The sequence below is a fragment of the Amblyomma americanum genome, chromosome 5, assembly GCF_052857255.1.
Source record: "Amblyomma americanum isolate KBUSLIRL-KWMA chromosome 5, ASM5285725v1, whole genome shotgun sequence".
NCBI lineage: Eukaryota > Metazoa > Arthropoda > Arachnida > Ixodida > Ixodidae > Amblyomma > Amblyomma americanum.
In genome coordinates, this window is record NC_135501.1 from 135,600,309 (window position 1) to 135,613,477 (window position 13,169).

The 13,169-nt window shown below is 50.5% G+C and overlaps 1 protein-coding gene across 1 annotated transcript; it reads left to right on the top strand.

Moving 5' to 3' along the window:
* The first annotated feature begins 1,337 nt into the window (after nucleotides 1-1,337).
* On the top strand, nucleotides 1,338-12,446 carry LOC144135060 (isocitrate dehydrogenase [NADP] cytoplasmic-like). Its single transcript, XM_077667819.1, has 4 exons — nucleotides 1,338-1,520; nucleotides 2,474-2,778; nucleotides 8,493-8,834; nucleotides 11,831-12,446. Exons 1-4 carry the CDS (start codon nucleotides 1,404-1,406, stop codon nucleotides 12,315-12,317), a joined length of 1,251 nt encoding a protein of 416 aa, XP_077523945.1. The 5' UTR covers nucleotides 1,338-1,403; the 3' UTR covers nucleotides 12,318-12,446.
* The last annotated feature ends 723 nt before the right edge of the window (nucleotides 12,447-13,169 follow it).

The following is a 13,169-nucleotide window of genomic DNA, read 5'->3' on the forward strand; positions in this document are numbered from 1 at the left end:
AATGGAAAAGAGTGATTTCATTACAGAAATTTAAGTTCCTGTCGAGCGGGAATTATGGGATTTGTCGGATACGTCGCCCAACCGTAACTGATATGGACCTAGTTACAAACTTCCAACGATAAACCTCAGAGGCGGGAACATAATGGCACCGGGCTGATCCTCCGCTCGTGGAGTTTGTCTCCTTGAGTGTAGTGAAGGTAATAAGAACTGAGAGGTTGATCAGGGCGTTCTTGAAAAGGTTATGATTCCATATATGCACACCAGAATATAGGGTTTCATTATGTGTTTCGAAAGAATTACGGCCAGAAGCACTTTTCTACGGCTTGTGAAAGATTGAATAAAAAAGAGGACGATAGGCCTTACGGAGTGGCCAAGCCTGGCTACTAAGATTATATTCCAATTGAATATATTTGGATAAGCACCGCGCGTCGTCAGGGGGATAAAAAAAAACCAGCAGCGCTGAGCACGAAGTTGACAAGCTGCTGCAAAAGTGGAGAGAATAAACATGGACTAGACGTTCACTATAGCTTCGTGGATCTATGAGGAGTCAGGAAGTGACCGCTGGAACAGGCTTGCGCGTGGATTACTCACGTATTAGGTTGTTTTATTAACGCGTTCTTTGAATTGTGACTTAATTTCTAGTAAGAACAACATATAATCACTGATACCTTCACGCAACGCAGAGAGCAGATCTTCATTAAATTTGCTGTGGGAACTACCGCTTAATGTGATGATAAGCATTGGTTGCTGTTTTGTACAGTCTGCCGTTGTAATTCCAGTGACTCGTGCGCAAATTTTAGTCCTGCAATAAATTAGGTGCGGTTCAAATACTGCTGAGCCTGGTTAGAGAGCGAAAGCTGCGGTGCATCGGGCAACTAGACGCGGCTTCACGTCTGTAGCGTTGATTGAGCTCCGCACACTTGACCCTTCCATCCTGGCAGGTGGCAGTTAAATTAATGGTTGATCGCGAGAGGTTAGTTACCCAATGAATGCTGCATATAGTCTACTGCCGTTTACCGGCGAATCGAAATGTCAAAGGTCAAGTGGTGCGACACCATGTCGGACCACATGTGGTAAGGCAGCCATGCTTGTCCTCTGGCTCGCTTGAAGGTCAACCGGCAACGCACGGCGAAATTCGTTTTACCCAGCGTAGTGAAGCGTTCACTTCAAAACGGTTGAATTAAAAGAACTGAAATATCATATCGTTTTGTTAGCTACTGTATACGCGTTGGCAGAAAGAAGTAAGAAGAAAATGAAGAGCCTTCACGCGGTGGCGAATGCTGCGCCCTTTCTCGTGCGCCCATCCGCGAGCCGCGATCATCTCGTGAGCACCGTTGCCAGCAGTCGCCATCTCTTTGCCAGGCATCGGGACACGACGGAGGCTCGGACACGACGCCAGGACCATGGAGCGCCTCAAGTGTGGCCCCATCGTGGAGATGCCAGGAGACGACATGTCGCGCGTCATCTGGGACCTGGTGCGCGACAAGCTCATCCTGCCTTACGTGGACATCGACCTTAAGGTATGGCGAGCTGTTCCGCGTCTACACAGCGGCCACATTTGTCCTTTTTGCGCGAAAGCATGGAAACATAGTCATCTTGCCGCAGCAAAGCCAACTGCGGCTAGTAAGACGAATCCCTGTCTCGTTATCCGGACTGCCGAGCCCCCTCGCTTGCTCTCTAGAGGGCACTTGTTGCACTTCACGCCCGGACGTCAACCAGGGTGTCACATTCGCGGATCATTAAAGCAAAAGATTAAATCCTTCTGCGTTTGTAAGCGTAGAGGTCAGAAACTCACGAGGGAGCGTTACGCCATGCAGCCGGCTTCGACAAGTCGAACTCGCTTGAAGCCGTTTCCATTATTCCTCTTCTATACCGGCCCGCTTAAAAGCTGAGACCCGGCCCTGGCAAATAAAATGCGCCGCAAGCTCTCAACGTGGGGGGGGGGGGCGCCTTTTTTTCCCCCGTTAATTTTTCATGAAAGGGCTTCACCGTGGTCCGCCCCGTGATGCTCCTTAAGTTTCTCTTCGTCCATATTTTCGGATGTCATTCATATCCTCCCCTTTCACTTCCCCCGTAATCGGCATATCAAGAGGGCGGGTGAGGGGGGTGGCTATACGCTGCACACGGAAACAACTCGCTGCAGTCTACCAAATACAAGCGCGAACCGTCTGGTTCGAGACTATGCGATTGGCTCATTGTCACGTTAGCAAATTATGCTTCCCTTTTCTTCTAGCGCGCGCAGCCTGAGCTGCATATTCTCAGGTATTGTCCATGAATCTGAATGAAGAGCTCGTTATTGCATCTCTCACGCATTTAGGTCGACGGAAACACCTGCCAGACATGGACGTCTTCCGCCCCTCACTTCCATTAGTGCGACAACACTTATTTCCTTAGCGATCCCTACGATATAACTGTTAATTGGATGGCTGCTTGAAAGCAGCTAAGCATCGCGCCAATGCACGCTTTCCCGCAGGTGTTCGACTTGTCCATCGCCAACCGCAACGAGACCGACAACATGGTGACTCTGCAGGCTCGCGACGCGCTCAAGCGCTACAACTGCGGCGTCAAGTGCGCCACCATCACGGCGGAGCGGGACGTGCTGGAGATGTACCAGCTGAAGCACATGTGGCAGTCTCCAAACTCGGTCATCCGCAACTCCCTGGGCGGCGCCCTCTTCCGTGAGCCAATCATCTGCGCCAATGTGCCGCCACTCGTAAAGCAGTGGCGCAAGCCCATCGTGGTCGCCCGACACGCGTTCGGAGACCAGCACATCGGCAGGCAAGTGCCATCGCCAGAATTTTCCTTCTGAGATATTCCTGTCAGGCAGAACTGTGATGGAGCTCTAAGGGCAGTTAGAATGTGGCGTGTATTAATAAGGTACCGCTTTCTAATCACAGAGACCACTGTGAGAAAACGAAAAGTTTATAAGCTGGAGAAGACAAAAAAATAAACAAATGCAGGTGTCGCTATCACCAGCCGATTTTGGAACTAAAGGGCGAGCGTCAACGCCTATTTTTGGGAACGGATCGCAGAGGCTACGCTGCAAAGCCATCCACTTCAAAACGGTGGCAACCCGTCCTCTTCGTTAAGGATTTCACGCGTTTAAAGTTACTGGCGAGAATACTTTTAAATGAAATTTTCGTGGCAATCAATGAGCCTTTTGCAGCCGGATAAACGTCAACATAACCAGAAAAGGCCGGATCATTAATATTGTGACGCCTATAACAATGGCGTACAATATTTACTGAGAAAAACAATTGTACGCAGTTGCCGCCACTGTCCGTTTGAAGGAACAGACAAGAATTTTCAATTGCCAAAGAAGAATATAATTTGTTTTCTCGGTGTAGACGAATGCTACTCATAGAGCTTCAGTCGCAAACAATGAGTGAAAGATTATTAATGTGAATTTGAGTGCCGGCCGACAAGCAGGTTCGACGTCTACAGCGTCCAGTTTCTCGTCGTATCCAAGCGGATCAAACAAAGGTTTTACCTCGGTCTTTCCCCCGTTAGGCTGCCCTGCGTACTGGGCAATATTATTGTTATTTCTTTTTATTCTGCCAACACAACGTTATGTTAGGCTGCCCAGCCTAAAACCTGTCAACAGTCCGTGGCGCGAGATGTGGAAATATAACTTGGCGCATGCTTCAGGGCCTTCTTTGATCACAAATTTCCAAGCCCACGCGATCAGGCTCTGCCGCGGGTCGCACGTGAAGTCACGCAATGACTACTTATTGATCCTAACCGAAGCCGAAATCCACGGATAAACTGGCATGTAAAAGATTAGTCACGAGGTGTTCAGTATTTCTGGGGGTAAAATGTGAGACCTTTATGTATACCCATTTGAGAATTGCCTTCCTAAGTGCCTGGGTTATAAATTAGTGGTATTGCATGGATGGTACTGAAAGGTAGTAATCAAGTAAAGCATCTTTTTGGGTTATAACTTTGGACGCGTTCCGATGTAGTTGAAGAGAGCTTACACAATATAAGGCGACACTGCGGAGCACAAAAACAATGGCTGACATGAGCAGGTTTGTTACATGGGAAAGAGAGCACACGGGCCACATTTGTATGTTTAGCTCAAGCAACAGGACTAAAGACCTAGACATAAAAACATTCATGGCAGAACTTCTGCACGAGAGATGCGTGCTGTGCTCAGTGTCTTTTGTATACCAACCCAAAATCATTGGCCACAAACATACCGTTTCTTCTCCCAATGATTCCTTCATTTGGGAGAAATCTCCAGTCTATGAAGGAGTGGAGATCATTTCAGGTTATATTAGATTACGAAGAAAGGAAGGTTGTAGTAAGTCTTTCACTTAGTGTGGGCACTTCATGGCACTGAGTGGAAAATGCCCTCTAACGTGAGCTTATAGGGGATGCCTCTGACTAAAACATCAGCAGGCAAAGTTTTATCTGCGTATCACTGGATGTAGTTCTACTCCTACTACACTTTAAAACTTGGTGAGGCCACTATCTATTCGCAGTTCGTATTAGGTGTGCTGAAGACTAGGCAAATTATAATCTTCATCATAGTAAGTCAGTACGCGTCAGAGAAAAAGCCATCTAAAGAGCTGCTCGGTGGTGGTAAAAACGTTTATTTCCTCTGAAAAGAGGGAGTTACATGGATGGTGCTCTGGAGTCAGGCTTAGTGCCCTTCCCCTCACAATCACTAGGTGGAGTCCCTAGTACGGGACCCCAGTGGCTTCCGCTGCCGCCATAGCTCGTTCGACCATCGCCTTTTGGGCTTTCAGGTCGCAACAGGCGAGTAGGGTCGCCTCCCAGTCCTTCCGGGTGGGGTTTGGGTTTGGAGTAAAAGCAGGGTTGGAGGGGCACGCCCACACCATGTGGTAGAGGTCCGAGGACCTCTCCCCACAGTGCGGGCACTCCCCGGAGAAGGCAGGGTCAAAGTGCTTTAGCGAGGCCGGGCACATCATGGTGTTCGTGACAAGGCGGAGGAACAGGCGTTCCTCCGCTCTCGTTAATCCTTTACACGGGTGGGGGTACAGTTTATGTCCATCTTTGTATAATTGCGTTATTTCCTTGTAAGTGTAGGTCGGCGTGGCTTCCGCTACTTCTTCAGAGGAGGCGGGGGACGAGGTTGCCCGGTTAGAGAGCGCGCGGGCGGCTGCATCTGCTGCCTCGTTTCCTCCTAGCCCCGAGTGGGCCGGAGCCCAGACTATGAAGCGGTGGGATGGACCTCCTACGTACGAGCTGTTTTGCAGTAGCCGGTAGGCCAGGTACGGGACCCAGCCCTGTTGGACGTTCCGACACGCCCCTCGCGAGTCGGTTATGATTGTCTTGGAATCGGAGTGTGTTGCCGCTAATGCGATGGCGACTTCCTCTGCTTGAGTGACGCTTCGGGCTTTGAAGGTGAGCCCGTTCACCGTTTTGGACTCGTGGATCACTGCCGCCGTGTACCACCCGCCTTGGTGCGGGCCGGATGCGTCCACGTAGTATACCCCGGGTTTCCTTCCGTAGTGGTGAGCTAAGGCCTCTGCCCTGGCCCTGCGTCTACCCTCGTGGTCGTCCCTGGACATCTTAATTGGGAGTGGTCTTACGTGCAGGGCGTAACGCCACTCCTGAGAGAGTCTTACTCTCTCCTCGGTTAGAGTCGTGTGTTCTATGTGCAGACGGGCTAAAAGGCGGCATCCTGACGGCGTCTGCGATAATCGCGTGTATTGACCTGTGAGGTGGGCTTCTCTAAGTTCATCGAAGGAGTTCGTCATACCCAGACCTTGGAGTCTCAGGTTAGACGTGGTTATCGGGAGGTCGAGGGCCTTCTTCGCCATTTTGCGTATTATCACCTCGATGATGTTCTGGTCGTGTTTGTTGAGGCGGAGATAGGGGGTCGAGTACAGGATTCTGCTTGTTACAAAGACATTGGCCAGCCGCAAGGCGTCTTTGCTTCGCAATCCCCCTTTCTTGTTCGAGACTCTGCGGCCCATTCGGCCCACCTGATCTCCCACCTTCTTTAGTTTGCCGAGCGTGGTCGTCGCCAGCCGACGCTGGTGGATGAAAAGACCTAGGACTCTAATTTCTTTTCTTTCGGGTATCGGTTCCGATCCAAGTCTCAATTCTATCTTGTTTGTGCATTTTTTGTTAAGACGAATGTGCACGAATTCGGATTTTTGAGGGGAGCAATGGAGGCCACATCTTTTCGCGTACTCGTTCACCGCTGTGGCCGCCTCCTGCAGGCTGGCCTCCATTTCACCGAGAGAGCCCTGCGTGGCCCAAATGGAGATGTCGTCCGCGTACAGCGCGTGCTGCACACCCGGGACTTTCTCCAGGTGGACCGGCAGGTTCTTCATTGCCAAGTTGAAAAGCAAGGGGGATAGCACCGCTCCCTGTGGCGTCCCTCTCGTGCCTAATAGAAAGGGGCCGTGTTCCGCGTTCTGGATCTTCACGTAGGCCTGTCTGTCCGTGAGGAAGCGTTTTATGTACTCGAAAGCGTTCCTGCCGCATCCCGTCTCTCATAGGTGTGTGAGGATCGCCTCGTGTGTCACATTATCGAAGGCTCCCTTCACATCTAGGGCCAGCACTATCTTATCCCCGTTCGGATGTTCGATCGGGTTTAGTACCTCCCTGCTGAGCTGCAGCAGGATGTCCTGAGCCGATTTATTTGGCCTGAAGCCGTACATCGAGTCGGCGAAGACTCGCTTGTTTTCTAGGTACTCAGATAGTCACATAGCTTCCATCAGTTTGCCCACGCACGAGGTGAGAGAGATAGGTCTTAGGTTATCCGTATCTATGGCCTTGCCCGCCTTGGGGATGAAAGTTATCAGCGCCGTCTTCCACTCCGTGGGAAGTGGAGCTTCGCCCATCCAAACCGAATTAAAGTGTTTTAGGAGGGATTCGTATGCGCGGTCCGGCAGATTGGCTAGGAGTTTTACCGAGATCCCGTCCCTTCCTGGCGCGGTCCCGCGTTTCATCCTCGCTAGAGCGGCCTTGAGTTCGTATATTTTGAAAGGTTCGTCCAGCTCAGCATTTTGGGCTCCACTGTATCTGTAAGCTTCTCCCCTTGGATCTTGGGTCGTGCTCAGGTACTGGTCCCGAAGCTTCAGTGCGAGCTGGGCCGTATTTCCTTGAAATGCATGTACCGCTCTCTGCAGGTGCTTCTGCGTCTCGGTGCGCGCCTGGTTGGGATCTATGAGCGCCCGGAAGAGGCGCCACGTGTTTTTGCTAGACATCTGCCTAGCGGCCGCGTTGCACCTATCTACCCAGTTCGCGTCCGCGAGTTGCGCCGCGTACTCCGCCGCTTCTTTAGTGATTGCCGCGATCCGAGCTCTTAGCTTTCGGTTATGCTTCTGTCTACGCCATCTTTTGACCATGCTGCGTCTGGCTGCCCAGAGGTGGAGGAGGTGGGTGTCCACGTCCGTCACCGCCTCTGAGAGCTTTACCTGCGTCTCCGTCGAACGCAGGTTGATCAGCAGCTGTTTTGTCCAGGCTTGATAACCCTGCTCCTGGATGGAGCTTACCTCGTATTCCTTTCTAAATTTCGTCCAGTCCGGCAGCATAGTGTACCCCGTAGGCCTGGTAAGGGGTTTCGTAAGGACTGTTATGGTGATCAGGCAGTGGTCACTACCGAGAGTTTCCTCCGTATTCGTCCACTCCACTCGCCTCACGTTTTTCGTGAAGGTAAAGTCGGGACACGTGTCCCTCTGCACCGAGTTCCCTATCCGCGTGGGGCACGCCGGGTCAGTGTGTAGGGTTAGACCTAACGCGGACGCCGCCTCCGCTAGCTTCCGTCCTCGTATGTCTTCTCGATGATAGCCCCATGAGGGACTCTGCGCGTTGAAATCTCCCATTACTAGTAGCGGGTCTCGTCCTGCTTCCCTGATAGCTCTGCTCAGGAGTGTGGAGAAGGTTACGTTTTTTGCTTTAGGTGGGCAGTACACGTTCAGGATGTGTAGCGGCGAATCCTCCTTTTTCAGTGGCAGAAGAGTCACCATCACGTGCGAAAAGCTGGTTTGTAATTCCAGATCTACCAAATTTGCAGTGAAATTTTTGTGCACAAAGATGCACGTTAGGGGGTCGAGTTGGAACGTTTTGTAGTTTGTGAGGCTCACGTTCCCGCCAGGTTCCTGTACGGCCACTACTGCCGGAGTATGCTCGTACGTAGACAGGTGCATCTTAAGATCCGCTCTCTTAGTCCTCATTTCAAGCCTCGACTATTCCACTGCGTTAATGTTATGGGACTCTCTTTAGTTTGTCTCGCCATGTTGTATCTGGAGATTGTTGTTATAGCTTATCCTTCAAAACTGCACAGTGTACGGAGCCTCCTTTCAATCACCCTTGGGTTTACCTGATTCATTGCTGAAGTTGTGAACTGAACCTCAGGACAGTAGCAGGCATTTGTCCGGTAGGTGTTCTGTGCCACTCACTGCCTCCTGAGATTCTCTGTTTCATGCTGGTTTATTTCTAAAGCTGCACATCAACTGGCTCAATTCCGCTCATGATTGTAGAAAGGCCAAAACAAGCTTTTCATGATTCAGGGACTTCGTGGTTCCGGGCCCCGGCACCCTGGAGGTCTCCTTCACCCCCACCATCGGCTCGCCGTACCACCTGCAGGTGTACGAGTTCCAGGACACGCCGGGCGTCGCCGCGGCAATGTGCAACACGGACAAGTCCATCACAGAGTTCGCCTACTGCTGCTTCCAGTTCGCGCAGCGGCGCAACCTGCCCCTTTACCTGAGCACCAAGGAAACGATCCTCAAGAAGTACGACGGCCGCTTCAAGGACATCTTCGAGCGCCTCTACCAGAAGAAGTATAGGCCGAGGTTCAAGGAGCAAGGAATATTTTTTCAGCACCGCCTAACGGACGACATGGTAGCAAGGTAACAGCCCGTTCCACCACGCTACTCAATTTTTTTTTAAAAAACTTAAGCTTTCAAAGATAGCAACGAATTTTCAAGCGATCTAATATAGAGGAACCAAGCTTGGAAGTAGATGTCGAACGCCTTCAGAGTGATCATGTAAACAAGTCACAGAGGAATACATTAAAGAGTAGGTGCATGCAAGCCGAAGTAATATAGTACCGACCATAAAGCAGAACTTCCCTCTGATAAGGCATCTGGAGTTCGAGGTGAGCGTTTACTCGTTCGCGACATTGCCATGATACCGGCACCTACATAGCCTACGGGAAGGAGAACTTACTTAACGTGCAGTTGGACTGCCTCCATTTTGGTAAACTATCAGCAGCACAGAGAGAACATTCGGTAGTTTGGGACTACCCTCAAAAATTAAGATATTGAGCCCCAGCCTGCCCCACCAACATTAGTTTAGCTTTGAAGGTTTAACGTCCTAAAGCGACTCGGGCTATGAGGGACGCCGTAGTGAACGGATCCGGAAATTTTGACCACCTAGAGTTCTTTAGCGTGCACTGTCATCGCACAGCACACGGGCCGCTGGAATTTCGCCTCTCTCGAAATTCGACCACCGCGGCCGGGATGGAACCCGCGTCTTTCGGGTCAGCAGCCGAGCACTGAGCCATCGCGGCGACACTTTGGCTCGCAAGCTTCGTCAAAACAAGGATGAACTAGAGGCTTTTTCCATTTTAGCCCGTGTCTTGTCCATAAGGCAACGAACTTGGACATTTCGAAGGTTCGCATAGTATAGGGTTTGTATGAGATCAAGCGAACTGACAAACCACCACAGATGCTCATACTAAGCAGAAGTTTCTCTTACATTTATGTATCAGAAAAGCCGTTCGCAAAAAGTAGCTGTGAAGCAATGAAAGCTATGCCTTTAGAAAGCGAAGCGCGCTGACGATGGCATCTCTTGTGACTGATATGATATACCCAGTATTTCAGAGAAGCCAGCGACTAATTTTTGAATGTAGTTTTTTTAGTTATGAAGAAGGCTTCTGCCACAGAATAATACCTGTTTCGAAGGACATCAGAAAACAGGCGAATATTTAACCTTTGAACTATCACAGGCAACTGGCAGCAGTCAGATTTTTAGCCGGTTGTTAATATTAGCCATATCAGTTTTTAGAATTTCGACAATGCGGTTACCCTCGGCGCTGTGGCGCAACAAATTTTGGCTACGTCGCGCAAAAATACATCGGCTTTCGAAATGCTTGAAGGCAATACAACCCTTCCAGGGCAAGTAACTAGAGTTGTTACAAATAAAGAACGCAGTGGTCTCGTCAAAGGCTCCCTTCCAGCCAATGGCGTCTGCCGATTCTCATGACCCTGCTAGCGTCACAATGCAGGGAGCGGAGCCACAATGGAGAGAGGGGTCTATCCTGGGCCATAAAGGAAAGGGATTATGCTCTTTCATGTACCACGCTCTGCTTTGTCACACTAGCAGGGTCTTGAGAATCGGCTGGTGCCGCTAATAGGAAGGGGGGGGGGGAGAGGGGGGTCCTTTTGCGGGGAAAAGAGGTTGCGTTTTTAAGTTGTCAAATTTTGTCGAGCCACAGTGTTGGGTGTAATCGTCTTTTCGAAGTTATAAAAAACATATGACTATTACTAAGGACCGGCTACAAATCTCTAATTGCAACCAGGTGTTTAACTAATAGTTAAAGAGTGAATTATTAAAAATCCGTTAACAGGCTAGCTATAGTAAACTTGTTTTCTGATGTCCGGCGACACTGGTAATTGTTCCGCCGCAGAAACAGTCTTCATAACTCAAAGCATATTTTTAGAAATCAGTGACCCGAAACACGTAGTATAGTTTAGCTACATCGCACAATTCTTCCCTTAGTATAGTGAAAAACCTACAGAAAAGCAGCTTCGTGGCCGCTGTTTTAATGAATAAAAGCTACCACTAAAGGCCGAAGGAAACAAAAACTAGCCGAGGTTTAGCGCTTGTTAAACCTAGCGATATGCATGGTTTAGCGCTCGAGTCGGTCAGGCGCGCGCCTCATCCATGGCAAGACTGAGCGACCGAGCTCCAGTGAAGCAGCTGTTATACCCCCGTTAGTCACGTGGTACAGCAACGGTGAGGCTCCGAGCGAGCGCAGCTGCGGAACCGCTCCACAGCCAGTCACGTGGTATGACGTCACTTGCCGCACCCGTAGTCTACACGGACGCAGCAAACCACCGATACCAACGCAAAACGATCGCCATTGCTACAGAAGAACGACAGAATACCCAGCGCAACAATAAACAACCCAAGCATTGAGGCAGCTGAAGAGGCCGCCATTGTTCTGCAAATATCGCACGGCAACGCAACAGGACAGAACCTCCCTATTGTGACGGACTCTAAACAAGCATGCAGAAACTACACAAGAGGCAGGATCGACAGCATCGCCAATCATATTCTACACACGTTGAGACGACACATAAACACTAAACATAATATAGTATGGGTTCCGGGACATGAGGGGATGAGGGGCAACGTGGCAGCAAACGAGTTAGCTCGAGGGTACGTCAACCGAGCAGACTCAACACTTTGCACCACGGGCACATTTGACCCTGTTACCCCCACGTACTCAGACATACACGATCGTTACAGGGGTCAGCGGAAACGATTCCCAGCCCCATACAAAAGGCTATCCAAAGAGGGGGCGGTAGACCGGCGCAGACTACAAACCGGTACCTATCCGCACCTGCACAAACTACACAAGATTTTTCCTACACAATATGCAGACGAAAGTCCGTGGTGCCAGGGTAAACCTACACTAGAGCATGTCACATGGATCTGCCGTAAGGCAGACTTTTAGAGCCTAGAATAGACCACCCGAGTGTGACGGACGCAGTGGGAGGACTTGCTGGCCAGCCAGGACGAGGAAGCGCAACGATTTCCCGTACGCCGAGCCATGCTGGCAGCTGTCAAGTGCGGCATCCTATTCGGACGCTTGTCACTTTCTCTTTACGTCGTGCAGGTCCCTGAGAATGGAAGGTGGCTTCGTGTGGGCCTGCAAGAACTACGACGGCGACATCCAGTCGGACTTCGTGGCGCAGGGGTTCGGCTCGCTCGGCCTCATGACCAGCGTGCTTCGGTGCCCCGACAGCAAGACGTTGGTGGCGGACATCGCCCACGGCACTGTGACCAAGCACTACCGGCGCCACAAGGCGGGCCTCGAGACCTCCACCAACTCGATGGCCACCATCTACACTTGGACGAAGGGCATCCGCCACCGAGGAAAGCTGGACGATAACCCCAAGCTCAGCCTCTTTGCCACGACCCTAGAAACGGCCGCCCTAGACTTAGTCGAGGCCGGCTACATGACCAAGGACTTGGCCCTTTGTGTCAAGGGGTTCGGGAACGTCCAGAGGAAGGACTACCTGAACACATTTGAGTTCATCGACAAAGTAGCCGACCAGATGAACACGAAGTACAAGCAGTTGTTCTTGGAGGAGGCCGTCTGAAGCCGAACGCCGCGGTCTTGGGACACAATTTCATTGCCCTTTTTCTTTTGCGTACGGTAGTTCGCGAGTTTCGGCTTTGCTTCAGCCATCACTGAAAAAATGCCGTAATATTGGCTCTTATGACTATTCTTAGTGCGTTTGCCTGCTTTTGTACAACACACAAACCGAACGCCGCGCCTAGACAAAACGAAGCATGCCGTCCATAACAGCGAAAAGATAACCACAGCATAACGTCTTCTTGTGTCCTTTTACCACGCTGTTTTCGGTAACGCAAGGCCATCGCATTGCGGTCGATTAAGTGCGTGCTAATCACGAGAGTTTTGTCTGCGGCGACGCTGCCTTTCATGTCCAATATTCCTGAACAAAAATTTTGAATATTGGAAATCTGTGAGGTACTGGTTTAGGTGTATTGAAGGTAGTGGTCCATTCTTCCGATATGTAGTAAAATCTTTCTTTTGCAGTCTTTCTATCGCTCGTATCGAGCAGTTAGGGTTGCCGTGGAAAACCAAACTTTTGACGATAGCAAAAACGTTATAGCAAAAAATTCGAGCCTGCATGCCGACGGGAGGTCTGCGGATATATTGTTATAGTGAAATCTTTCAATATATGAAAAAAATGTGTTCATAAACTTTCCCGTTTACTGCGCGCGGTATGCAGCTGATATGTTCGAATAAAAAAAAGTTCACGAGCCTGCGGGCAGGCTAAAACTGAGCCGCGTGTGCATCTACCGCGTCCGCCGAAGCGACGACTACGGCTTCTTGATCAACTCACCCCTGTCGCAGTTCCCTCCGCGAAGGCGCGCGTGACTCGACTGACGCTTGGACACAGTGACTGGCGAACGCATTTATAATT

Coding starts and splice junctions, on each gene's coding strand:
- LOC144135060 (XM_077667819.1), top strand. CDS start 1,404: ATGGAGCGCCTCAAGTGTGGCCCCATCGTGGAGATGCCAGGAGACGAC. Junction 1,521..2,473: donor ACGTGGACATCGACCTTAAG/GTATGGCGAGCT, acceptor GCTTTCCCGCAG/GTGTTCGACTTGTCCATCGC. Junction 2,779..8,492: donor GGAGACCAGCACATCGGCAG/GCAAGTGCCATC, acceptor TTCATGATTCAG/GGACTTCGTGGTTCCGGGCC.